Source organism: Syngnathus acus, chromosome 15 (genome assembly GCF_901709675.1).
Source record: "Syngnathus acus chromosome 15, fSynAcu1.2, whole genome shotgun sequence".
Classification (NCBI taxonomy): domain Eukaryota; kingdom Metazoa; phylum Chordata; class Actinopteri; order Syngnathiformes; family Syngnathidae; genus Syngnathus; species Syngnathus acus.
In genome coordinates this window covers 1,133,833-1,161,793 of record NC_051100.1, presented here as the reverse complement: position 1 = coordinate 1,161,793, position 27,961 = coordinate 1,133,833, and the positions used below count along the sequence as shown (strand labels likewise).

Genomic DNA, 27,961 nt, shown 5'->3' with positions numbered 1-27,961 from the left:
ATGGAATATGTCGTCATTGAACGCTAGAGTAACAACTCGAAACCATTCCGATGGCACAGTTTGACAAGTGTGCTGTTTTTGTGTAGTACTGTCAGGTTTTTTCTGTACTGTGTTGAAAAGAAATATATTGCAATTCAAAAAATATGTACTGCGTACGAAGCAATATCACTGGATTTTCGGCTCGGATTGGCTGCTGGTAACGTCGCTCGTTCTGGGATAGGATACTTTTTAGCTCTACGATGGCATCATCTGACAACATTTTGGAGAGGAAGATCCTGACCATACAGGAGAAAATAAACCTCCTTGATATGCTTTATGAAGGACGCTTGTTACAGCAGTTGTTTGAAGAAGTTCGGAATTGACACTCAACCTACCTGGCTATGGAACTACAAACATTACTGCCCTCTCGAGGTATTGACAGCATGCAGCACTTTTCAATACTGTACAGTATTTCCCCCCCCAAACATTCGACGTACAAATTGTATTCAAATGCATTCACAATGTGTTTGAATTTGCTAAAAGCGCATGGTAGACATGAAATCAATGATACCAAATCATTTTTTTTTAGATGATCTCACTCGAATGGCAGATTTCAGATCATTGGGGTTCACTGTAATACAAGTGGATTTACGTTTAGCGCTTTGCTTTCTTTCATTTCGTACAACTTGGAAACAAATGTTTACTGTCCAATTGTATTCACCGTAATGACAAGTCATCAACTGTCGGGGAAAAAAAAACACCAGAACATTCTCACTGCCGTAGGAACATTAAAACTATCAAGACAACTAACAGGATCCCAGATGCTAATTCATACATGACATTAATATCACGCCGTCCATATAACACCCAATTCAATACAGTTGAAAGAGGCAGGCCAGTTGCACTCCGAGTCAACAATGGTGTGAAAATCGAGGTATGCTATTATCAATAGCTTGTGCATGCACAAATCAGCCGTGAAAGCTCAAGCTCCAGGCTTTGGCAAAATCAGGCTTATCCTGTACTCCGCATGCATAATAAAAAATAAGAAATGGGAAAAAAAATAGACTGTATATGACAGACTTGGGTGATGCTACATTTGATTTCGCATTCATTCATTTTAATAACCCAATCATGCTAATTAAACAGTGTGGGGACTAAGGTCAGTATTTTAAAGAGACAACATTTGAGTCCAACCTCAAAATTCAAAGATTTTTACAAGACATGGATGCACGAGCTCAGTTTAGAAAGCATCAAAGGATTACATAACTTGAATGTTTTGCTTTTTTGGCGGCAAGGTAAGACAAAAGTGTTTTGTTCCTCAGATAGTGTCACGTATTACATTTGTAAACATTTGTTTGAATACATTCAGTAATGCATCCGAACACCAAAGCACAAATGACTTCATTGTGCGCATTAATGACTGTCGTGAAATATCATAACTCGGATTAGTTATCAAATGGAAATAATTCGGCGTGATGGATCGTGTTGGACTGAAAGATATCGAAAAGTACTGTTTTATGTCATTTAGCCAGATAACGCCACGCAGGCCAGAAGATTCTTTCAGCTCTTTTGCATGTCATTAAGTTCCCTTCTGACCCCAATACTGACCGTCGGCAATACGATTGGACACCGGACTGACACAAAGAAGAAAAACACGTTCATTCACATACACACTTGCTTAGAAATGGTTATGCAAATGGTAGAAAAGCTTTGGCCTATGTTGCCTACAAGATGTGCCTGCACACTTGGAGCCAAGAGCAGAACGAAGCAATGCGAAGGATTGACTCCACAAGCTTCCTTCTTTAGTTGACTTGAAATATGTTGACTTTGCAGCGCCACATAAAACTGTGGTGATTTCTTTTTTTTTTGTACCTACAATTTACGCTATTTACATGGTTTTCAGTTTGGAACGGGCTTTAAAGTGGATCGTTGCTACGTTTTCCCGCGCGTTTCAACCGAACAACTATCACGATGGCAATACTGGAGTTGATTGTGAAAATAATTGGAAGCACTGACAGCTAGTTCATGTTCCAAATCTTAACTCTACCTTACGTCTTAAATATACAAGGTCTGAATGACGGCATCTTTTGGAGCCGCGCTTTCAATGTCAACAATGTAAATTCGGTTTCGTTTGACACTGTTGCATAAACGCCAATGATTTGAGGAAGGTGTGGCAATACAAGTACACCAGGCAGGACATAAAAAATACAATTGCTCTGAATTAGGGCATTCATGACATAAGAGAGAGAGGCTGAGGGGAGGAGTGAAGCAGAGACAAGCTAAAACTGTAAAAGCGCCTGTGTGTGTGTGTTGAATAATTCAGACATCCTAGGCTCATTTTGAAAAGGAGGCAGGAAAATGCATCTGGACTAAAACCAGCAAAGCCACCAAAATATCACCAAGAGCAATTGCTCAGGCAGGATGTCATCATCGCTAGCGTGTGATACTCTTTGCAATGCTGTGAATGAAGCGCAACGTTGCATAGAAGTTGGAGCATAGTGAAGGGCGGACAAGGAGGTGGACAATCTGCTTGGTTCTTGCCTCACCGGCCGGGGAAGCGAGCAACCAAATGAAACTAATTGGGTCCAACAGTGAGTCAGTCCCGCTGTGTGCTTCCTCCTCCCCTCCTGGCAACCGCAAAGGAGAGAATATATCTATGGGCATGGCACTGAGAGAGAGACCTTCATCCTGGATCGTGCGCAGAGAGCTGATGTGGCACTAGCAGCTGCCAGGGGACGAGCACACCGAGCCGCACATGCTCAGTTTGGAAGAGGATTCGGGCTCGGGTTCCGGGTCGGGATTGGCCGCGTCGTCGTCCGTGCCGCCGGCCTCGGCGTCTCCGCTGGCGTCGTCTCCCCCGGCCTCGCTCTGCGCCTCTTCTTGACGCTTTTTCAATCTACAAAACGCAGTCCGCACAGTTCAAATCATGCCTATTTGACACGACTATTTTTAGTTCCCAGAAACGAATATAGATTTGGGAAAACGTAAGAGACAATGTTGAAAGTTTAATGAGAGCACTTGGGTGATATGATGTGCCACGTTCGAAATAGGATTCATCAATAATCACCCAATTAGGTCCAAATGTGTCATTTCTCATAAAGAAGGATTTTGGTCATGCTGCAGTGTCACAACCGGACCGAAAAATCCTACAATTTGCCTGACATCAAATATTACTTTGGAGTACGGAGGCAACCGACAGCCTAAACCGTTTTCCTGTCGATCTAAATATGTAAGCAGACTGTCTGTCACTCGGTAGAGCAAAGACCTTGTCGGCACGGACAAAAACGCCAAACACCGGTTGATGAACAGACAGGTGGTGCCATTACGATTCTGGAGCGGATGCTTCTCCTTGCTTCAGTGAGTCAACCGTGAAAATAAATTGCGCCTTTATCGAGCTACTCATCCATTTAATGGCTTCTTACTTACTTCCCCTTAACATGCATGCGGAGCGATGCAATCCCTTCAACTGCTGCTAAGCAGAACAGCTAAGTGTCAAGATGGTCAAGTAACAACAATATTCATTAACTGTTACATGCACTTAAATGCAAGGAACCTTGACATTATTACAATGGCTGTAGTTGGCAATCATCGTATTTTTGTGTCTCTGCTTCTTGCTGTAGTTTTAGTTGACATTTTGAAGAGGCCTAATTGCAGTCTGATGCTTTCAATTTCAGGATTGTCACTTGCGTCATGTAAAGTCAAGGCAGTCTCAATCGGTAGTGCACTTACTTCTCTCGGTTGAAAATCATGAACTCCTGCTGCACTGCTTCAAGGCACTCCTGTAGATAGTCATTCTCCTGCACACACACGCACACAAATAATAATAACAAGAGTCCAACACATGGAGTGCTAGAGCATTAGTGGCATAAATAAACGTCAATGTCAATTTGCATCACGTGATGATGTAACCTGTGAGATCAGGTTAATGATCAGTTCTCCCCCGACAATAAGTCATCGATTGTCTTCTTCAAAATTGGATGTTTTGCGCAGGACAAAAATAGAAGCGGACATTTCTGAAAGCTCTTGAGGGCATGACAACGGCTCTGAAGACGACATTATTTACGCAATTTCCTTACAAGTAAGGTGAACGTTTGACAATTGGGGGAATGTGATGAATAATTCCACAGACTTGCTAAATGACTTCATTATTTTAAAGTTGGAATTGTTTTAATCAGGCAGGAAATGACAAAGGAGGAGATAAATGTCGCTCTTAAACTTACTTGAGGATTTAATCAGCAAAATTGGTGTAATTTATTGAAGTTTGCAAAGTTGAACGAAGAATACTGGTGGAATAATAATCTTTTTTTTTTTTTTTCTTTTTTTTTTACAATGAAGAATAAATTGACATCATTGGACTTACAGATTGTGAATCTTTGCTGTTGTCCCGAGACCGGTTCTTTGCCAGTCTTTTCTTCTTCTTATGAAGGGGACGAGATTCCAAAATCATCTCCTCCAGCTCAAAAGTGGGATCGCAGTGGAGACGACCTTTCTGTATGACCAAAGGAGGAATCCAAAGAAGAGATTTAATCAGTTTTGATTTTTTTCATGAAAGTATCGTGTGCATGCACGTGTCGTGTTGCTTGAGACTAACATTTGGAACAAATCCAGCGTCTGTTTTCTTTTCGTAAATGGCGTCCCAGTTGATGTCAGCGAGGTAGGGAGAGGTCTGCATGTCAGACAGGCTGGAGAAACGATGCTCAGGGTTCACTGTAAGTAGCTGGTGGACACAAAACACATACACAGATCATTTTTGCTACAGACATTCAACATTATGATTTATCACACATGCAAATTTCAAATGATGGTACAGAGTTTAGAAAGCTCATGGGAGTTGATATTTTTTGCGGGCCACATAAAATGAAATGGCAAGCCGGATCTGGCCCCCGGACCTTGGGTTTGACACAGATAGCGGGTGGTGTTATTCCACGCAGTTTCATGAACTGATACTGTTCATGTTGTTTCCCTTCACGGAAACTATCGGGGGGTAGTCAATGCATGTGATTTTTTGGCCCCTTGTATATTTCAGTATTGTGCAGTTTCCTCCTGTAGGGCAAGATAGATGTATCTCACTGGAGACCAGACAGAGTCATCGATTAGCGGCCGAGAGGAAAAGTCCAACACTTCATCCTGAATGTGCACACCAGGAGTGCCAAATAATATCAATCTCTAATCTTAAAATGGCAGAAACAACTCAAGTAAAAGAATAAAAAATAACAAGTACTCTTGATTCAGTAAGTATTGAACAGATAGAAGCTGACTCGGAAGCATTTTTTTTAGGCCTCTGATTAGAAAACAAATCAAATAGTGCACAATTAGTCACTGTGCCTCCACGTGAGATTTCTAGCCTCGTGTCTCTTCTCCCGAGTCGTAAGGGTCTCCTCTCATCCTCCCTCCCTCCCTTCCTCCAGCTGTAGCCAAGCCATTTCCCATCGACCTCCCACCCGACCACGACGTGACCTCTGATGTAACCCTTTTATCTGTCTGTCTGTCTGTTTTGCTCTGCTCTTCCTTTCAGCTTGCCCTTGAATTGATTTTGATTTCATTATGTTTCGATTTAACAAAGCTTAATGTCATCCATTTACCCTGTTGATGATAGCAAGGCAAAATTAAAATCATCACAAATATACTCAATCAAAAGGAAACCAAGTTAGATGGTTATAAATAAGAAATATTGTTTGTAGGTGTAATATGATTGTGTTAGTAGTGGATTTTCAACAAGGTGACATAATCCATGACATCTTAACAAAAATAGAGGCTTATGTTTAGAATTGTTCTATTTCGTTGAAGTCAGGCAAGTGCAAGTGCACCACAATACTGTCACTGACAAATCAAATACGTACATGAGCTACCTCCTCCTATAAACTTGAATGTGGTCAAATGACATCATGTAGGCAAATCAATCTGTAACATAAATAACAAACAGCATCTGATGCCCCCCACTCACCTTCCTCAAGAGAGAAACCAGGTTTTTGGGCCAGGCCGGGCTGTACTGGACACTGACTGTGCTGAAGAGCTGGATTAAAGACTCCAGTGAGTTACTGGCATGAATGTCATAGGGCCTCTGGAAAGAAAGAAATATGAAAGAAGCATTCAGGAGAAAAAGACTTTGTATCTAAATGCCTAATGATCAAGTGTGAAATGAAACAAGTAGGGATATGAAGCATGTCATAGTAATGTGATTGAAACTGATATCGGTTGTGGAAAAAAAATAAAAATACAAGTTGAGAGTTTGAGTGTAACGCCTTACCCATCCCCGTAGAACTTCGAAAATGGTCACACCTAATGACCACCAGTCTACTTCAACGGCATAGCCCATCCCTCCATTCATGAAAGACTGAAAGATCTCGGGAGCTGAGAGGGGAACACAGTGTACAGATAGTTCACATTTCAAATCTACACACAAGTGCCCCGATGAAATCAGCAGACATCTGACTGAGACACCTTTTACTGCAGCTTCTAGTCGCGCAGAGCGACTACCTAATCTTTGTGACACATTATTATGATTTGAGCGTTTTATGTCGTCAATCCAACAGTTTGTATCTGCCAATCGGAATGCTTTCATTGTCAGATCTCTATATTTGTTAGGTCCAAGATCGGGGCTCTGAAGTGCAAACAAAACAAAAACAAACCATGTATTTAAGGACCTTTTTGTGCAATCATCATGCTAGAGAAGAAAAGGAGCCACCCCTCAACTGGCATATGAAGTTGAAAGCACAGAAGTGTCCAACATGTTTTTGAAAACTGAAGAATAAAGAGGTAGCAAATTCAAAGGCCCAAATTCTGATCGAGGTTGATGTTCACCAGACAGTATGCAAAAAAAAAAGTATGCAAATTGTATAATAAAGGTGAAGAGTTACTTACCCATGTACGGCTTGGTTCCAGCTAAGGCCGTTGCTCGCTCTCCATCCTTTATTATTGTCGCTATGTTGAAGTCTGTCAGATGAGCATGGCCTGAAAGGAAATAATCAGACAATACTCACTCATTTAGAATCATTAATGAATTATCTAGACGAGCAAAATGACAAAAGGAGAACATCATTAGACATCCTCCCATGGTGCGGTTCCCACTCAACATGAAACATCTATACGTATCAGATATGAAAAATCCTTACCTTGCTCATCCAAAAGAATGTTGTCTGGTTTGACGTCTCTAAAGGAACACAAACACAACATAATAATGACTTCATTCAGAACAAACTCAGGCGATGCCATGTCAGTCATGTCATTTTTCATAGCGTAAGTTAAATAGGGAGCGCTGGAATGAAATGTGAATGTGAATTCATATGTTGTGTATATGAAAAGCTGTCGGAGTTGATTCAAGATCTATGGACAATAAGTGTGAAATACATTTTGCAAGTGTGAGCATGACCATCGGATGATGTTTTCATCCTTCATTAAAAAGAATGCACCAGAAGACCCCACGGAGACTGGTGCTGATTTGTCAGCACACGGCTCAATATTAGTCAAGCATGCTAGTGATGCGTCATATTTTAGCAGTTCAAATGATTAATGTGGTGTGGGATGCCAAACTAATTATACTACACACACTACTTTGCATAACACAAACATTTGTGGAGCCATTACTCCCAATGTTCTAAGACCCAAATGTTAAAATTGCCCCCCCCCCCAAAAAGAAAAAAAAAATGGAAGGGATGCTGTTATGATCTTGCAGACTGGAGGGGCATACATGCATATTCATAGGAGAACTTCTCAAGTTCAGCTACACTAATAACCCTTGTAGCGCGATTAAAAAAAAAAAAGGATTTCTTCATTGTTAACCAGAAATGCCTTTAGTGAGAAGAAATCAAGTGAGATAAGATGTTGCTGCGTTAAAATCCTGATGGAGACTACACAAGAGGGACTCATCCCTTTGCCTTCTTCACCAAAAGAAGAAATTTTGCCTCCTTGGGCATAGCAGCAGCAGCAGCAGCAGCAGCAGCAGACTGTTGCTAGGAGACCAGAGACCTTCTTCCTTCAGCTAGTGCAGTCAAATAATTGTACGGTATTCTCCTGTCAAAAACTTGCAGGGTGGAACAAAACGGAGAAGCTCGGGGTGGCTATGGTTTGGATTAGGGCTGCAAGAGCAGACGGTGACAAAAAATGCAAAAGGACTTTTCGGGTACTATTGGCTCAGTGTGCCACCTATCGTGTAGCAAAGGGAAGAAGCTCAACAGTAAATATATATATATATATCTAGCGATTTTTCTTCAAATGTATATATCGGGCTTAAAAGCTTCCCTTGCAGATGGATCCACACAAGTGCACTGTTGTGTAGCTGCACACACTCAGATGGTACACCGCAGCTCCAATGAGTGTTCTGAACAAGGTTCAAACTCTTTTTCTACCTCCCGTAGTTCTAAATCTGGGTCTGCAGGGAACTAGCTCTTTCACCAGCTAACAATTAACGGTGTGCTCAGCATATTTGAAAACAAAGGCTGCAGACCGAATGCCCACCGTGGCTGCATGCAACTAAATGATCTGGAAATCTAACATACGTATCGGGGACCTTTCAATGAAAATGATAAAGGATCGGAATTACATACTGCCTATGAATTATGAGTCAACAATATGACGCTAAGTCTTTCAGGTTATCTGTTCAGACACTTCATGAAAACACAGCGGTCATTCACACCAACTGTCGATATCATCTAAAACCAAAATAGACATAACAGCAGAAAATAGATTTTGGATCGATAGTCAGTTGAGAAAAACAGTTTTATCCCTGAGCCAAAGTTTCCCTCATACAACTGCCCCATCCAGACAACATCATGATATGAAACATAGCCACAAAATAAGAATGGTGCGGCCGTCATTGGGTTCTAACTTGACAGTGAAAAATCCCAGGCAGGCTACTGAGATAGCGAGAGCACGTGTTCTCCACCTCTATTGGTCGCTTAAAGCTGGGATTAGTTTCACTCCATGCCTGCCCAACTCAGTTTGCCAGCAGTTGTTTTGAACGTTATCGCCCTTTTCATTCCACTGACATTCCTGTCAACACGTTCTTCCTGGCTGCCATCTGTGACGCTGCACAACGCGAGCATCGAAAGCTGCCGCTTGCCCACGGAATTCACATGAACGTATGGAAAATGCAGGGATGAAAAGAAGAGGCTAACTTTGGACCTGTGGATGATGTGCTGGCTTTGCAGGTAGTCGAGCGCAAGTGTCATCTCGCAGAGGTAAAGTTTAACGGCATCTTCGCTGAACGGGACACTCTGCTGCAAATGGTAACGAAGGTCTCCTCCGAGCAGGAGATCCACCACCATAAACATGTCCTCCTCATCCTGGAATGAGTACCTGGGGTCGGGTTTACGGATGGAAAGGGAGAAGGACACAGGACAAAGTCACCACAGTTTCTTTTTTTTTTTAAGCTGTACACAAAGAGCAAAGACGCACTCCATGCAATTACAGAAAACATGCATCACTCGCTTAAATGTATTTGTTTACATTTTTTTAAAACCCAAAATGAGTTTGTTGGCATTTGTGGATAAAACGCACCTTACATCTGAAAGAGTAATGGTTAAATCTTTGCTTCATGTGACTTCATTGGAAACTGCTTTTGCTCCAAAGTTGACACTTTGGTTTATCAGGCTTACTTAACCATGCACATCAAATTAAAACACAGGCTTTCAGAGAGAGGCTGGGGATTTGAAATGCTTCACGTCATGATTTCTGCTCCATAAACTGACCAATCCATTAAGCACATGGGCGAACAAACTGGATCCAAGCCAATTCAAGATATCATTTTTCCGACTCTGCAACTATGAGAAATGGATGCTATTTTGTTTGAAATTTAGAGTGAAAATGAATCCAAAGACAAACTGCACGAGAGAGGAACAAAACAACAACAACATTTCAAGCAGGGTTTGGTGCCACTTCTGAAAGCCTTTGACTTGTTCTTGACTTTTATGTGATAGGACCGATAATGGGTTGTTCTGCTTTGTGTTGCTACTAAATAATTCAAAATGACATTTCCTCCTGCATATAAATGGCTGGCCAGTGATACAGAAGCAAAGCTGCAAAGATCATCTTCAGTGTTGTCGCAGATGGCTAGCCCCAGGATGCACAATGGCTCACTGTCACCTATTTATCACCTCATGGACACTATCTAACTCACAGGAGCCACTTGACAAGATAACTTCCTCTGCTCTGGCACTCGTTATTTAAACACCCCACATTCAACTAGCACATGACATTCGTTTGGAAAATGGCAAAGAAAGCGAGTTATTAAAAGTTCTTCGAACGATCCTGAATCAAACTCAGTCAAGAGCCAATGCATTGAGGGAAAAAGAAAATGCTGTCACCTCATCACAACTGGAATGTTATTTTTTTTGTGTGTGCTACACAATCAAAGGCTGTTGTGAATGATTGTCAGCAATCTGAGGTGGGAGATGTGTTCAAAAGCAGTAAGAGGCCACTTGGAAACAAGACTGGCCTGCTTTAGTCACACTGACGAAAAGTGGAAGGTTCTGGCAAGAAGGCGACCGAGGAAAGGGCTGAAATAATCAGGCCACGGTGACAAATGAGCACGGGGAGGCAGGGAATGAGGAAGAGTTTGGCGCCAAAGAAAAATGACCATTTGCTATATCCCGTTGCCTGTGTTTGGTCTGCAAAGTTAAGGCGGCCTACATAAAAGTGACGATAGTCGAATTGGAAGTGACTGAATGGTCTTGCAGGTAACTCCGAGGATTTCCCGCACAGTGTGAATGAGCACTCTTTCTGCTTTCAAAGCCTGAAAAGCAAACAACTAGTGTACAGCTGCAGGTGCCCTACTTTTTCCTATTTGCATTACGTCTGACAAATACAGCGGTTGTCGAAAAGTAGCAGCGACGTGTCGCCTAAAACCGGCCATGTGCGTTTCAACGTGACGTGCCAATTTTCCGGCAGGCATTCATGTCGAAATGTCAGCTTGTTATGAAATCTGACTGAGGCTTTAAAGGGTTACTTTGTTCCACAATTGCAAAAAGGACTTGTTTCACCCAAGCCTGAAATCAATATTCCTAATGGAGTCTGAGCAGGACGCAGCACATTTATCCACTACACTCCTCTTGTGCCATTGGATCGTGATGAAGGGGGTGAATAAACAAGGGGAAAAACACCATCCTTCTGCACATCACACACACACACGCACACTCATTCACTCTCAACGCTCTATCAATGGTTCAACGAAGCAAAGGCAACATACTTTGGACGATGATTCTGTCGGGAAAAAAAGAACAATGCTGTTTGAGCTATTTGCTGTCGTGCTCAAGGCAAAATGCTGTTTTCCAATAACAAACAATTGTTCAAGGGCCAAAGGTGACCTCTAAACTCTAGGTTTGAAACACGTGAGAGAAAGAAAGAGTCAGTCATGTTCTAATCCTTGGAAAGATCTGACACGTGTAGTACATAATATTCAATAGTCACCCCTCCAAGGTAATCCAGTTAACTCCGCTGACAGAGCAATTATTACAGTGTGTTGTAAAGTCAACATCAGCTCTGCTTAAGGCATTCACAAGGTATCCTTTCAATGATTTGGCTCTGCAGCTACAGATGCCAGTACAAAACACAACTGGATGTCTCCAAGCCAGAATTAACTGCGTGTGGGTCAACGATGGAGGAAAGAAACCCTATTGAGTCTGTATATCTTAAAAATACGAGCCCAGCACTCGTTTCGACAACTCTTCTGTTTGCTCTCTCCATTACCGGAGGAATCCTTATTTCCTGTGACAGCTGGCTGGTGTGTTCCTGCAGATGTGTATTTGGCTCTCTCCTGGCACGCTCTCAAGAAAAGCACATCTAAAACCATATCGAGGCTGGCGCTTCTTACATGTTTGCTTTTGAGACGAGCGAGATCCCCAATTCCCCGGCGGCTCCATTGCACATGCGTTCAAAATCGCTAAGCAACAGAAATTGCAACACCAAAGGGGTAAGCCCGTGAACATGGGATGTGTCGGATCTATCGCCTTTTTACGCTCGCACTCACATGACATCTCCAGTCGTTACAAAACAAGAAGGAGAAGATTCGATGCAATGCAGGTAATTGAGCATCTTAATAAATGATCTCTCATCAAAGTAAGATAACCTTGGAATAAAACAGCTGCCGACATTCAGCGCTTGTGAACGTCAACAAAATACAGCGCACTTCGTAACAGCTGTGCTTGGACTCCATCACGCAGCAGCGCTGCGCTGGCCTCCTGCATCGGAACATTTGACAGGTTTTGGTGAGAGCCAGCCAAATACCGCCGAGCTCTGAGCAACAGGAGTTCTGTTTGATGGCGCTACCTTGAAGGGTGACGTGATTTTGCCACTCCCCAAACATCATTTCAATCCTCTCCTTTCGGCAGGAGTCCAGTTTTCACGAGTGGGCTGGATTTGCCCATCACTCGGCGGCCAGATTTTTGCTTTTACGTGCCGAAACTGAGCGCAAAGTGTGAAAAACAAGCAAGAGTCCAAGAAAATGAAAAGCAATTTGTAGCGCATTGACACCCCCAGCAATCACGTAAACATTGTTCACAAGGAGATAACGCCATTGTCAACTTTAGGAGTAATGGGGGGGGGGGGAGGGGCTTTGTACATGCTTGTCACCATTATGGATTCAAAATGAGAAAGAAAGTGTCAGATTGTCAGTTGCTCCAAATTCTGTAGGTATGATTGTGTGTGAGTAGCAGCAGTAAGCAAAACACCACGGCCGGCACATGGCAAACTAGAACACGGAGGGCTTTGGCAGCCAAACTCTCGTGGTGGGAATTGAAGTATAAAAAAAGCTCATACTGTACACTGATTCAAATGGCGTCGTCTCCTCAAGGTGGCTACAAGCATTCCCAATTAGACTAAAATGCTTTGTCACTAACTGCGTATTATGAGGGCGTCGTGCATGATGTGCGAGAGAGCAAATATCCTTGCAAAAGATGGATGCACGCAATATCATGCTAGCAATTACAAGAGAGTTAAGTGCTTTGTGCAATATGCCATGAATGCCGTGCCAGGTCCCCAATTACATTTAGAAACGTGTCTCTCTCGCTCGCTCGGAGATGAGCGTTGAATAATGAAAGCGGCCGCCATTCATTGATTTACCCAACTCGAGGGAGAAGTGAGGTCAATTCAAAGCACACTTATTACCAAATGTATTTGCATGAGTCCAAAATACGTATCTTTTGTAAATGATCAAAGTTAATCATTGTGATCTTTGTAAACACGTTTCTTTTTTTCCCCTCCTGGTGCCAAATAAAGTTTTTGCAGGTGCATTCTATCCACAAAGAATGCATTTCAGGTTTTAAGCAAACATGCATCCCATGAGTATCTTTTGGCTAGACGAGCATGCAGACAAGAGACAAAGCATTGCATTCCACATGAAAAGGGTAAAAAGATAAGATAGTCACCAGAGATTTACTAAAAAAATATGTTCAATTTCCTGTAGAATCTCAAGCTCTCTAAAGACGTTTCGGACCTCATCTCTTTCGATACATTGTTGTTTGTTCATGTACTTCATGGCGTACATCTTCTCTGTGTCCCTCTTTTGCACGATGCATACCTGGAATTGAAGTGACACAAGTGGTGACACAATGGAGAGAAAAATGGAAGTCATCAATTTCAAGCACAATAACGTTAACACAGTATTTGATCAATATAGCGTTGACCTCCTCTTTAAAGACTACGGTGCGAGTGACATCATCGCTTCCTCAGCGCATACGGGTCACTTTGGGGATGGATGCATATGTAATGAGGCTGCATTACGTAGTATGTCATATGAACAATCACACACAGAAAAATCCAAAATGAGCATTAAGACCTGCATTCTGAACATCGCCTATCAGTTTATTGGCTTTTTTTTTTTTTTCTTTTGGACAACGATCACCATTACAATACATAGCTCCAGGTCAGCCCTGATCATCTCGCTCGTCTCACTCATCACGGACCCAGTTTCTCTTTGCCCAAAGCAAGGCCATCTGCACTTCATCGTAAATACACCCTTTAAACTCTTGCAAACCAAATGTTGAAGAGTCTTCCTCTTTTATGGCAACTAAAAAAACTCTTGAGACATAAGCAATAAACTATTTCTGTTGAAACCATTTTCCATGTTAGCGTCATGTACTTGGTTGGAAAGATGTTTCACTGGCTCTAAACAAAATGGTATGACATTTGGGAGGAAAATCGAGGATTTGGAAATTCAATTTGATCGGCTGTCCCTATTCTTTCTAACGGGATTACGGTCGAGGATCGTTATTAGGTCTGAACCTATCAAGCGTGTACCGATAGCTCTTTCCTGTCTGGAATCATAAAGATTTGGTCAGCGCGGTAAAATGATAAAAGTTCAAAAGGATTTATTCATATATTCATGGAGACGATAAGAAATCCCGTGCATTAAACTGGCTTATTGTGGAGAAGGCAAAATCAATAGTCCAGAAATATACCACTCCAATGTCTTCAAAGCTATTTGCATATAAATTGAGACATTTTCACCTGTATGAAAAACACATTGAAGCAATTCTCTGTGAAGTCTCGGTTTGGGGACAAAAGAGACCACCGCAGTTCTTCAGCAATAGTTGACTCAAAAGTTCCAATTTGAAACAAACAGCGGTTAAGTTGCTGTTTGCTAGTTTTCCCACCTTCATTAACGCAAGGGACATAGTAGATAGAGGGGGGAATACTGAAAATCTGTTTTGAGCAGCTGTGTTTACAAACAGGAAGTTGCAGTCCAGGTGGTTGAGCGCTGCTGCTGCTGCTGCTGCTGCTGCTGCTGCTGCAGCTGATGCATCATGAAAGCAAAATTGCTTGATTGTTTTTGTTCAATCAATAGTGGAGTGTATGGCGCCGAGTGAGATGCTGTCACATTGTTGCCTGTAATCTTTGACCAGCAGCTGCACACAGCACCTGTTTAACTCTCCCAAATAGCTTTTTCGAGGTGGCCAGATAGACAGCCATGCGCACGCACGCACACAAAAACAAATTGGTTTCACTCGGGACCCAACAATGTCTGTCTCATCGCTATCCTCAAAGACAGGCGGCCCAAATAGATTCAATTTGACATCATAAAAGCTTCATTAGTCACATTTAATCGTTTGGATGGCTGGAGCATGACAGTAACTTTTCCTTTGTCTTAGGGCATTTATTCCTAATTAGCTTGAAGAAAGGAGAATCACACTAATCACAGCAGGTTCCTTCCTAAAATCACAAGTCATCCAAAGTGAGCAATTAAACAAACGCTGTGCATTTAAAAATTCAAAAAGAAAAAAAACGAGTCTATAAAATGGCTATAAAGGAGACAGGGAATAGCTTTACCTTTAAAAAATAGATAGATTATTTCAAAATAAATCGTTTTATTCCAAATACAACTTCCCTAAGCTGGAAATACCCGTAAACTCCTCAGTTCGGGTTGGTAGCAAATTTACATAATATTCACCGCAATCATTTCTGGCAGATTTATCTGCAATAACAATCAATTGAATAGCGAGAAGCAATATAGGAAGGATTGTGACGCGGCAAAGCCATTTTAAATGACCCGTCATCAGATCTGTATATCTACCGAGTATCAGAAAATGACTTTTTTTACTCACAAGTCGTATATTGACTTTGCTTCATGCGGGAGCAGAACATTCCGTAAAGAAGCCCAGCATTATTACAACAGGTTTGAGTTACAAAGTACTACTTTTGTGTCTTGTCTATATCATAATAATGGAGAAATGATTGAATGAGTTCCGGCCGGCCGGCATTACCATTTGTTCTGCTTAGCCAATTCTCGGCGCTGCGTGTGAAATATACTGCACGGTGAGAGATGACATCCATCATTCTCCAATTACGTTTGTGGATTGATGTTAGGACAAATATTGCCAGTGAGCAGTACAGTGATCCCTCGCCACTTTGCGCTTCCAAATTGAAACGATTTGATTGCTTTTTTCCCCACATTTCTGATTCTAATTATAAAATGTTCATCGTGTACTTTTTTTTTAAAGGCATCAAGTGACCTGCCTGAAGGCTTGGAGAGCAAATAGAAAAAAACACCAATCTAACAATGGCTTAATCATCTTCTGACCTTTCCAAAGGAACTGGTGTCTTCCGACATGACGAGGTGTTGCGGCTTCTCCCTGTCTCACTTTGTCTCTCCACTCCCACTTATTAAACATTGACTTCACACTAGGTCCTAATGAGCACTTACTACTACTGCTGAGTGAGTGGCTAGGCGGGATTTGGAAGTGTCCACCAGCTGAGCTTTTGCACCACTACTGACCGTCCTTGTCTTAATGCATCAACCTCCCTCTGTTGCCCTTTCTGTGTTTGTTTTCTTTTTCCGTCTGACTCTTGGTATCAAGGAGCTGTCACTAAACTCCCGTCAGTGTCAATGACTGTCACGTCTCGCTGTTTTTACTCCCCCTGAGTGCTTCATCTGAAGGCCTTAATGAGCCCTGTGGATGGGAAAGCTGTCTCCAAGTACTGAGGGGGCTGACACACATGGGGGGAAAGGTAGAAGATGGTGGGGCAGGCAATTATCTTTTCAGTGGCGCTGCAAGGCCACTCTAGAAGGCGGGCAGGTGGGCGGGCGGGCGGGCGGGCGGTTAGGGCAAGCGTGTCTTCCAAATGCGCTGGCGTCCAACCTCCGCTCCTGTGGCTAGAATCGCAGCAACCTACCAATCATTTCTTGTCCAACTGGAGATACAAAGGATGAGAGAGGAGGATAGGAAGCCGGAGATTGGAAACAATGAATGTGGACAAACTTTTTTTTTCAAAAAAAGGAAAAATAACATCCATGTAGGAATGACTGGACTTAGAAAGTAAATACAAGCCGATACTGGACATGCTGTTTTATGGGTTAGGGTTATTTCTTGTCATATTTTATTGAGTCTTTACTCCATAAAACCTATTGATTTTTCGACTGTGGGAGGAACATGTCCTCTTCTGCCGTGATGCTGCTTTTAACTCAACCACCGGACTACACAAATCATATCTTATGATTTATACATGTTTGGAAGTCTCTCCCTTCGGTGTCAGAAGGAACGTGACAGCAGCTTGGTGGAACAAAGGAATACATCACATTAACATAATTTGGCATGGTAATGTATTCAGCATTGGGAATGACTTTCCACAAAAGAGAGACATATTTTGTTTAGAGACGAGCAAAACGGAATGAATTTGCAAAAACATGCAGAGACTGAAAAGCTAAACAAATATTTGCCACCATATTTAGGATTCAAAATGAAGATAAACTACAATCATCTCTGGAGCCCAATTGTGTTGTCACACACACAGCATCACGTCTCACCCGGCCGGGTTTTACTTCTTAACACTCGCACATTTTGTTTTTCAACAAAAGTTTATCCTAACACCATCAAAATGGACAAAAAGAACGGCTCCAATTTGTTTTTACAACGCAGCTCACACACACACACACACACGGGAGCCAAGTTGCTTTATGGAGCACAAGCAGACAGTACCGTAGTGCTCTGTAATTAAACGTAGATATGGGTCAAAACTCCCAGCAGGTTTGCTGGCATGGGCTGAAAAGCAAATGGACTCTCCTCTAAGTGACTTTTATTAATTAGTCTTTCAAAGTCAGAAAATAATACATCTTGTAAGCTTAATGTAATGGGAAGTCCAATGCAATCAGAAGTTGTCTGGCTTCTTGGCAGAGAAAAGGACTGCGCTCGCCAGCGGGTACACAACCCACGACTATTGGAAATCAACCGTGCGCAAAATACAGGAGGACTTAAAAAGCTTACCTTTCCAAAGCTGCCCTTCCCGATTGCCCGCAATATCTGAAAGTGGTCAAAATTCACTGCAAAAAAAAAGAAAAGAAAAGGCATTTAATCACTATTAAATTTGTCAGAATACAGAGCAATAAGCACATTAGCAAGAATGTCAAAGTCTCTGTTATAGCTGGTCGGATAAAACGTTAATAATAATAACTTTGGATAATATATATATATAGAGACATTTGTGCAATGGAGTAAGACATCATTTAATATTGAAAGTTCAACAGACTGCCATGAGGATAGCTGAGAGTGATGAAAGAACAAACAGAGAGCATCCATTCATAAAAGACAATCAACAGAGTCCCCAAAGCACGCACACATGAGCTTCAGTCACCTTCAGTGATATATCCTTCAAGTGTTTATGGAAATGACTTCCAATCATGCATATACTACAAATTGCCTTTATAATTGATGTCGCTCACCAGAGAATGCTAATCAAGTCAAGTAAACAGACTCACACAAAAAAAAACAATTGATAGTGTGTACTCTCCTTAAAGGCTAAAATTAGTATCGTACTTGGGTGGAAAAAAATATATATATAAAGTATAATAAAAAATATATTATATATATGAAATATATCTATCTTCCGCAAGAAAAATAATCTTTTCCTTGGAGGAGTGCTAATAAAACGATGGCAAAGATGATTGGTTTTCCCAGGTTTGGCTGGACGCTTTACAAAAGACTGACCAGTCCCTGCAGCATGCAGCGTAACAGGGTTTCATCTATCAAAGAGAATGTGAAAGAACAACATCTTCCCCTGTTGCCTTAGGAAACTGCTGACACACCAGGGTGATATGCTGAGTGGGCACCCGTTGGCGTCTGCAATGGGAGATTGGCTCCTGTGGAGGAGCTGCTACTGGCAACAAGCCAGGTCATGGTGGACAAAATGAAATCGGAATTAACAAATGTGGATGTAAAATTCCACAAGGTTTGCCTTAAGGAAATATCATTCAGAAAGCAAAAGTACTCGTGTGTAATCTATCAATTCAATTTCTACCCACAACATCACATTGTCCATGATGTGGCCTCCAGTTTCACCTTAAGGAAGCTACTTAGTGCAAAAAAAAAAAAAAAAAAAAGAGAATCCTTACATGATCAATAAAGTGGACGAGGTATACGGTTCCCCTGTCAGTTGCTACCCAAGTATTGAGCCGAGCGAGCTCCGACTCAACCGAGGACTGCGAAAGGGGCAAAGCATCGTCTAATGGGGGCAACCTGATATCTTCGACGTGTCGGCGATCCCATTAGGATTAAGAGTACCGCTGTCATACCGCTTCTGTATATTAGAGGTCCATTTGAACTACAGTACAATGAGTCTTTCTGCATTTTACATTTTTAATGAGGCAATTACAAAAATAAAAATGGTACATTATCAATCAGGCAAAAGTTTAAACTTAGCATTTCTTCAAAACCCTTCGTCATGGACGAAAGAAAAACGATATATGTTTGACACTGGCCGAGGCATCCCTTGGTGCGCCGCTCTGACGCATTTAATGTTCGAAATATCAGCTGCGTCCGAGCATGCACCTTCTTGGCAATAAGCCGCTTGCGAGGGTTCTCTCTGAAAGAAACGGGCGGGCGGGCGCATCTTAGTTTGCCTGTTCCGTCTCTGATGTGCCAATCTTTGAGGAATGCCGCATAAAGATGCTTACGGAAGCTCATGTGACGCCTGTGACTGAAATGCAAACGAACTGTCGTGTGGAATGTGATCTTACCTCCCCCTGGATGGGATACCTTCCTGTTCTGCCTTTTGAAAATCCACATTTGACTCAAGGGCTACCTTAGCCTCAGCCCACTTAGTATGAGACATGCATACAATGCAATCAAAGTAAAGCAGAAAGACACAGCCTTGTAAGAATGAGGCCGCATTACAGAGGAAAGCATTGAGGGATTTCAAGATTCAGCAGACACCCACACTGAGTGTCACGAGTACCAACGAGGATCAACGCAAACACAAGACTAACTTCCTCTGTGTGATAATTTTCTGTGCAGCAGCTAGCCATGTTTAGCAGAGCTGAGAGTCAACGTTGGATGCGTATCACGAACATGTCAACTTTGAAATTTCATTCGCTGCAGGGATTTTACTGCCCCTTGAAAGATGCTGAAAAAATTAGTACTGTGACCTTCCGTTGATGTTTGATCTTGAATGCATCTTGAATCACTCAGCTGAATGGTGACGAAGGATATTGTGGCTTTATTGATAGGCAAGCTCCGTTTCTGAGATGCTTCTTATGCGAGACTAAATTTGAATGGAAAAAAGTGAGAATATTTAGAAATAAAAAATTCAGTTGAACTGTGGCTTAAAAATGTTGTGTTTCGTGATGAACCAAAGACATCTCAAATATACTCTAGTGGCCGAAAGCCACTTTTGATGAGTCGGTTTACTTAAATCACTATTACCACGGAGCTGCCAGAATCATTTTTTTTTGCTTTGATCACCACTGTAGCATAGTCACTGAGCTCTCTAAACGGCGCTCATAAATATTCATCAGCACTACATAGCTCGTTATCAATGAGGTGCAACACTTTCTGTAATGGCTCTCAAATGATAATTGGACAAAAATGAGGAGATTCATACGAGGGCTGCGCCAGGCTAAAACGAACATTTTCAGCACCGCGTGAAGAGACGCAGGCCAGCGCGAAAAGGACTGGAGCTTTTCATAGGCAACGTGATCAAGTAAAGGATTATTAGTTGTGCTTCTGCATTACTGCGTCTCCAATAATCAAATTGGAGGCCCGAGGTTAGCAAGATATGCTTTGGGTAGGAGGCAAATGTGATTACGGACTCACAGCATGTAAACATTGCTCGCACAGCCACCCTGTTATTGCATTTTGGGTAGATGGACACGCTGATTTACATGATATCATGAAATCATCTCCCACAAATGTAAACTCCAAAACAAAGCCCTAGGCAAGTGCAACACAAGTGAACTCAAACAAAAGGCCAAGGATGGCGGGGGGGAGGGAGGGAGGGAGGGAGGCGGAGCCTGAGACTGGACGCTCTGCCTTGTCCTCCGGCAGTGATGTGAAGAGCACAGTCACCTTCTCGCAACCTCGTTTTATATGGAGAGCCACTTTCCAAGAGAAATGCTCCTATTTTGCTGCCAGTGATTCATTAATCCTTTCCAAAATAATAAAACGGAATTAAAGTATTGTAATGTTTCAAACAACTTGCCCCAATGTACCGGAAGCAGATTTGGCATTCCTCGTCGATTGCGCCGAAAAGAAAATGTTAAGTGAAAGCATTCTTATTCAATTCTTGACTCTGGAGTGAGTGGGTGTAAGAAGCAGACGTATGCGTTTATCCTCCCTCCATCATTGTCAGACAAAAAATAAATAAAAAATACCTCAGACCCATTGGGGACAAATCAGACTGGCTTATTATGTCATCTTCTAAATTCTGCAACAAAGCCTGAAGAAGTCAAATGAAGACAGTGCGGCCAACAAAGCACATAGTCTTGCAAATGTGTCAAAGAAAAAAAAGAATACTCTTGACCTAACTGTATATGGCAGTATTTTTAGTTGAGACATACAAATACGCAAGAAAATGATTACTCTAAGCAAGCTGCATTAACCGCGACATAAAAACGATGCAGAAGGAGGAAAAAAAAGTATAATTGGTCTCTGAGGGCGATCCTGTTTTATGTTGGACTAGCTCCACACATAAAAGAGTGGACCTAATGAATAGGTCGACAATCTCCAGCATTTAGAAGTGTCACTCTTGCTGATTTAGTCATTGTTCTCTATTTGCAGCCAAAAATATCCCAACGGTTCAATTCAGGTTCCTCAACAGGAATTCTCACCATTGCTGCGTCGCTTTTTTTTTTGCTTTTTTTATCACGAATCTAAATTGCAGCAGTGGGAATAGATTGGGGATAGCCCAAAAGAAGCAATATATTTCCCTGGGAAAGAAAAGTGAGCCAAGCAGATGGTTCGCCGATGGTTTCCTAAGAGAATTGTAAAATGGCGGTGTCGGCAAGAAAAGGCTCGCTTTGGAATATACTTTCTGCCATTTGGTCATTTTAGGTCATACCTATATTGAACAATGATTACAACACAGCTTGAAAGTGTGCTCAAACACTTTTAATCCCTGGAGTAATTTGACCCAAAAAAAAGGGACAGACATGTTATTAAGACCCTTGGGAAGTGTTAGAATTGGTGGAAAAAAATGACCAAATATTTCTAATTGAAATGGTGCGTCAAGCTGGGCTGCTTTTCATTTATTGGATTGGGATTCAACCTTTAAATTGTAAGTTTACCTTAAGAACACAGAGTGGAAATAAATGATGAAAAAGCCCTCACTCCCCTGCTTTCTTGTTCACATGCCATTGTTTCTCCAACGAATGCATTTTCTCAGGAGTGCTATTTCCCATGACAATAAAAGCTTTCTCATCATATGTTCAAAGGACTTTTCTGATTTTCAGTCATGTTTAGGTTTTTACAAGTTTACATTTTCTACAGAGAAAAGGTTCTGGCCTTTCAACAATGGACTTGTACTTTGCTGAGCAACATTTCAGCAAAAAGTGTCAAATGTCACCATTCTTCAACCCAAATTGTCCAACTTCAACTCTTCAATTTTCCTTGACATTTGATCTTGTTCACTTTTGTAAGCACTCTACAACTGTTTACAAAATAATTCAATGTCCTAATTCTGATTGTATTCCTCACATATTGCGCTCCATCCATCCGATGGCTCCGGCCAATGCTGATGTTTTTTTGTAAGAGGCCAGTAGCTGTAAAAAATAAAAGCAGTGAAAACTGGGAGTTTGTAACACAGATGAAAGCAAGTGGGTGTCTGGGCATTCAGTGCAAGTAATCAGCCATCTCTCTGCAGCTATCTTTATCCTCAACAAAATCTGCTTTCATTGCCTCATACACTTATCCTTGACGGGAAGAGCAGTCACGCACACTTAGACATTCAGGCAGACGCACACGCGCACAAGTGCACAAAACAAGAATGGAGGGAGGCTTATTGTCCACATCAGTGGAAATTTGCCTTTGGCTTGAGCGAGGAGCCTCAAAAGCACACAACTCAAGGTTGATAGGCACAAGAATAATCACGTGTACATTTTAAGAATGGCGATGAGTTGTCATGGTGAAATATTATCTGGACAGACAATATTTGAAGTGACATTTTCAGGTGCTCTGCCAAGTGACATGATTCATGACATCAGTATTGGTGGAGCCCCGTCGGTTTGACATCGTCTTGCAAAAAGAAAATCCAAAGAAAAAGAAATCTCCTGTTAGAGCTTTGGTACTACTTTGACAGATGTAATTCTTAGAACAGAATAAAATATATATCAAATCATGTAAAATAAGCTTTCATTTCACTGGAGAATTTTCAGAATGAGTTGACCTTGTCTACTTCATTATGTTTGCTGTTTGTGTCACTATTTATGATAATAATGATAAAACGGGGAAATGAAATTGCACAACACATTTTACCAGAGCACACACAAAGCTCAGAAGAAATACTGCCAGCCCAGTTTTCATTTTTGTAGACCACATGCTCTTCATGAGATTTCCAAGCAACAGAGCTAAAACGCTGGCAGCCACAGAAGACACCATCAACAACCCTTGACAATTATCAGTGCACTGGATGAAAGACAATCTGCTGCTTCACAAACTGCAGAATCTTCACTTGTAAACTTTTCAAGGAGAGCAGACTGGCATTAAGGGTAAATAACTTTCAATGCTTTGTAATTAAAGCAAATGAATTAGAAAGAGCACTCAAGAGACACAACTCTGCCAAAGACTGATTGTTGGCCACGAACCTGCACGCACACAACCTGAGGCTATGGAAAATAATCTGATTTGTGGTGTCATCTCAGGGTGATGATAAATAACAGCAGCCCCATGGACAAAATCTCTTCAATCTGATCTGATTTATACAACAGTTGATGCTATGACCCAGATGTGAATTGGATAGTAATGGAGGGAAAACAAATAGTGAGTTCTATTATGACTAACTTTGAATGTACAGAAGTGAACTTCTTTTTACACTTGAATGGCTGAAATTCAACAATGATCTCTAGGAATTTATCAATATGTCGCAGTACTGTCCCACTTTATCACAAGCTTCTTAGAAAATGAGATGATACCAAATTTACAAAGAAATTATAGTAGGGACTGCAGTTGTTTGCCAATGACTTAACTTCAGAAAAAGATAATTAGATGCATGGTGCTGTCTGCATTTATTTTTTTTTCACATTTCAGGACACTTTTTTTGAAACTTTCACAACTGTCAGGGGTGTAAAAATATTTCTTCTGAATATTGCCTTACATGATGTGCAAAAAAAGATGCTTAAATTGGTTATTCCTTGCAGCCATGGAAGCTGTGGACTATTGGAGGCAACATAACCATATCCCCGCGGTGAAATGACCTCATTTACTCCAGTTGTCCCTTGAACTGCCTTGACTACCGAAGCTCTGTACTTTATCATCAAGATTCAGCAGGGGACTTCAGAGAGAGATTTTCCACACTGACAAGCCATCATGAATTAACATTAATCCCATGCATGACATAATCTTGCCTTATTGATGCAATTAACTAGTTTCTGTCTCAATGGGTTCATGCCAAGCATGGACATTTTTCACGCACTGGCTTAGTGGGTGCTACGCAACACTTTTCATTGCAGGTACTGAAAGGAAAATAGAACAATGTTATATGAAGACAAAACAATGGGTGCGCAGTTTGTCTTCCTTCGAAAGAAACTTGGTCAACTCTGCAGGCTGCAGCAACCTCTCAAGCTAATGCTAATCACCTGAAAATCGATGACAGACGATGTAAACAAAATATTGACAAGCATGCACAATTAGTAAAAAGGAGTGTTATTTGCACTTTGTCATCACTTACCATCTTCCTTTTCGTCAAAAACGGGTCTCTTTGAAGAACTATTGGCTCCCATCCTCTTCTTCCACTTTCCCCAGTGAAACATTGATGCTCAGATAGCATTCCTCGCCTCTTGAAGAGAAACTCCACCTCAGTGGGAGACTAAACGCTAAACAGGAAGAAATGGACACATTTCACGCAAACCGAACCCGTTGTTTATTTGATTTTTCTTTGCATACCGCCCGGGTTTCTAATATTATTTGGTCAGAGTGATGCATGTGCAGAGCGAGTTAAAGTAATGTTTTCTTCTTAAGAGAAGCAAGCAACGGCGGTGTCGTGAAAATGTGTTCCACGGGCACGATAGGCTTGTCAATCGGTCTCGATCGTGTCCGGTTGTCTTCCGTAGTCCGTGAGAGGAAACCACACGGACTTTACTCGAGCCTCTGGGGCTCCGAGTGAGAGGTGAGTTAAGCTACATGTAGTTACCAAATCGGAAGTTGTTCAATTCCGTTTTAAGAATAATATCGTATTTCACGTATTTAAAAACAGATGTTGGATTAGTCTACCCAACATGGGGATTTGTCATCACATCAACATGGTCACGTGAGTTAATATTGATTACATTTGATTCAAAGTTAAAAAGCAAATCTCCTAATACCACAGAAAGGTAATACGGGGGAAAGTTTGGATTAATATATAATGAAAAGGCATTTTTCTAGTCTGAACGATGCGGTTTTACAGGACTGATAATTGGTCGTAATTACTGCAGAACGTTCCTAAAGATATTTTATGTTGAAACTTCAAAGCGGAAGTCGTAGTTGTTCAAGTCTCTTGACGGCTGGCCATTGAATGAAAACGACGTCGAGCGACTGTCACGTATGACAACCACATGGAATGGTTCTCTTTTGACTAATGCCACCTCTAAAATGACATTGCTTTCTCCAAGTACTGTGTCACACCTAACTGCTTCCCGGCAAGGTATTCTGTATTCAGCTTTCAGTGATCTTTTCATCCCTTGAAGGAAATCAGATCCATATACTCTCCCGAATGTCATCATTGAATTTGCTGCGAGCGTACCTCAGAAATAATAGTTGCATCTGAAATTGGCTTGCACAAGGAAGGGAGCTCTGCTTTTACTCTTCTGTGCTGACTGACTGCTGACATTTGCCTTTTCTATTCATATCCTACCTTTTAAGTATATGCCAAAATAACTATAGCAAGAGAATAAATACCTATAATTTGATATCTTCATCAAGAAGTCATAATGTGCTTTGCCAATTTTCCCCTTTTCTATTTGAAAAGTTTATGAACAACGAATTTTAGCATCATTTGGTTGAAGGGCTTTTAAAAGGGGGTCACATCTGCCTCACAGCTCTGAAGTAGGGGATTTGAATTGCATCAAGACTTCCTGTGCTTAAATGTTTAAGATCAAATACAATTGTTGAAGATCAAAAACGACATTCATTGCAACCAAAGTGTGGTAAGCCTCAAAAGACTGAATGAGAGAAAGTGCCCCGCCATTTTCCCTTCCATTGACATTGTGCATGAGGGGCTCCAGTTCCCTCCATTAGCTGAGGAGCCCTATCCTAAAGCGACAAGGGAGTGAGCGACCCTTCCAGGTGAAACAAAGGCACCTTAACTTTCAGCAAACCTTGTTTCACCATGCACATGCATCTTTGCCATCTGCTCCCACTGTCTGTCCACTAAAATAGCTCCCCGGCCTGCTTCTCCAGTGTCACCTCTGTTCCCTTGGAGACACCATTTGCCACACAGTTGAAGCCTTCCAGTTCCAACTCTGTAATATTTTTAGCCAGATGGAAAGAAAAAAAAAAATCGATGACCTGCGGGTTCCAAACGGAAGCACTCTGGCCGGCCAAGCGCTGTCTGTGGCTAATCACTGCGAGAAGACCGAGACAGCCCTCCGCAGGAGCGCTTGCTCCTGCACAATGAGCGCAGTCACCCCTGCTCATCTCACTTCCGCCAAGGTTATTAGAAAAGACAAGCCTGCAGTCTCCTGGGAAAAATCTGCTGTCTTGTGATAATTGTCTTGGACACAGTACCGTTTTCAATCATAAATACTCATTGTGTAACATATCTTTTCATTTAAACCTGAATAAAAAATGGATCATTTAAGATAGCAATTTAAACCATTCAATTTTCCATGTATCCATCTAAATAGTGAGCTCTCGTTGTTCTGTTGTCTGAGAGTCAGCATTGGAAAGAAACATCCTGCATTGAGATGACTGGACAACAAGCAAGCTTTTCTGAAGACGAGAAGCATTTACGTATTCTTAAAGATCTTTTAATCCTGTCGTGACAATATTACGGTATGGTGACGCACTATTATTGTGTCCTAACAGAACGCTAAACACTCACGAGGTCACATTCACATTCAGGAAGGTCAAAACTGTTTTTCTTCCATCACAATCCACTACAATGTACTTTGTTTGGCTCACCCACAGAAGCCAAAAATCTTTTAAAGAGTTTTCAAAACGAAAAAGTGTTCAAGAAAGGGTAGTTTAAGTACTTTTGCTGAAAGAAAAAAACAATGTGCCAGCCATTCTCTAAATAGCTTATCCTCTTTATATATATTTTTTTTTATAAAAACAAAACTACTATGCTAACTACTAAACACCACAAGAGGGCAGACAAGCCCTACATCTGCCAGATTACAGTCACTAAAGTGAAACTAGCGACACCTAGTGGATTTTTTAAGGCCTGCAAAAGACAATCATCACTTCTTTTGTTTCACTTTGCATGACGTTAAGGAGGAAACAAATGATGTGTGCAAATGTTGAACCATCCGAGTTCCACTGACAGACAATATCTCACATGTGGTCCAATCTTCCCAACCCACAATAGAATAGACTATGATACTCGAAAGCAGCAACATAAAGCGATGTTTAGAGGGCCATGGCATTCGTTTTACATAAGAAAATATCCACTGCAAACAAAACTCGCCAAATGAATATGAGCTTGTCCTGGTTAACTCACAAATTGATGTTCATGTAGTTTAATACAAAGCTGATACTCCAAGCAAGCCATGACGTTTTCTATTGTATGAATGGCAACAGGTGGATACAAAGGTTAGTTTTACCTTTAACCTTTGACCTTTTTCGGCCCTCCATATCTGCTAAGTAAGATCTCAAATGGCAGCTCATCTTAGGGGGCATGCAAAGGAACAAAAAAAATGCAAATAAGACAGACCTGAGGGGCACAGACAGCTGCTGTACACATTACAGCAGTTGCACATGAAGATGTGGAGCCAGTCTGACCTACTTCATGACCACAAGCAGCCATGTTGATGTCATTTCATTGACTTTTTCTGAATGGAAGATGAGAGAATTCAGATTGGATGTGATCAAACAATATTTTGCAATGATTATAGGAGACAATTAGACTGATCATTTATCATGAGGCATTGCAT

The 27,961-nt window shown here is 41.5% G+C and overlaps 1 protein-coding gene and 1 long non-coding RNA gene across 3 annotated transcripts; one reads left to right on the top strand and one right to left on the bottom strand.

Moving 5' to 3' along the window:
• Positions 1–1,616: 1,616 nt before the first annotated feature.
• On the bottom strand, positions 1,617–27,861 carry LOC119134487 (serine/threonine-protein kinase 32C-like). 2 transcript variants are annotated; one of them, XM_037271183.1, is made up of 12 exons: positions 27,742–27,861; positions 17,670–17,725; positions 13,338–13,489; positions 9,100–9,273; positions 7,092–7,129; positions 6,841–6,930; positions 6,227–6,330; positions 5,924–6,040; positions 4,571–4,696; positions 4,340–4,468; positions 3,709–3,776; positions 1,617–2,875 (listed from the first exon to the last, which is right to left on the bottom strand). In XM_037271183.1, exons 1-12 carry the CDS (start codon positions 27,785–27,787, stop codon positions 2,698–2,700), a joined length of 1,278 nt encoding a protein of 425 aa, XP_037127078.1. In that variant the 5' UTR covers positions 27,788–27,861; the 3' UTR covers positions 1,617–2,697. The 2 variants fall into 2 exon arrangements, with proteins under 2 accessions (XP_037127078.1, XP_037127077.1); XM_037271182.1 differs by lacking the exon at positions 27,742–27,861 and adding an exon at positions 24,559–25,003.
• Positions 2,874–22,232, top strand: LOC119134489. The gene is made up of 4 exons (XR_005100350.1): positions 2,874–3,470; positions 10,944–10,948; positions 11,431–11,433; positions 22,220–22,232. It is a non-coding gene; the product is annotated as an uncharacterized LOC119134489 (long non-coding RNA).
• Positions 27,862–27,961: the final 100 nt, after the last annotated feature.

Bases quoted from the DNA above. Each gene is read 5' to 3' on its own strand.
- LOC119134487 (XM_037271182.1), bottom strand. From the start codon at position 24,640: ATGTTTCACTGGGGAAAGTGGAAGAAGAGGATGGGAGCCAATAGTTCT. The intron at 13,490-17,669 runs GTAAGCTTTTTA...CTTCAATTCCAG, and splicing joins GGAAGGGCAGCTTTGGAAAG to GTATGCATCGTGCAAAAGAG. The intron at 2,876-3,708 runs GTAAGTGCACTA...TGCGTTTTGTAG, and splicing joins ATGATTTTCAACCGAGAGAA to ATTGAAAAAGCGTCAAGAAG.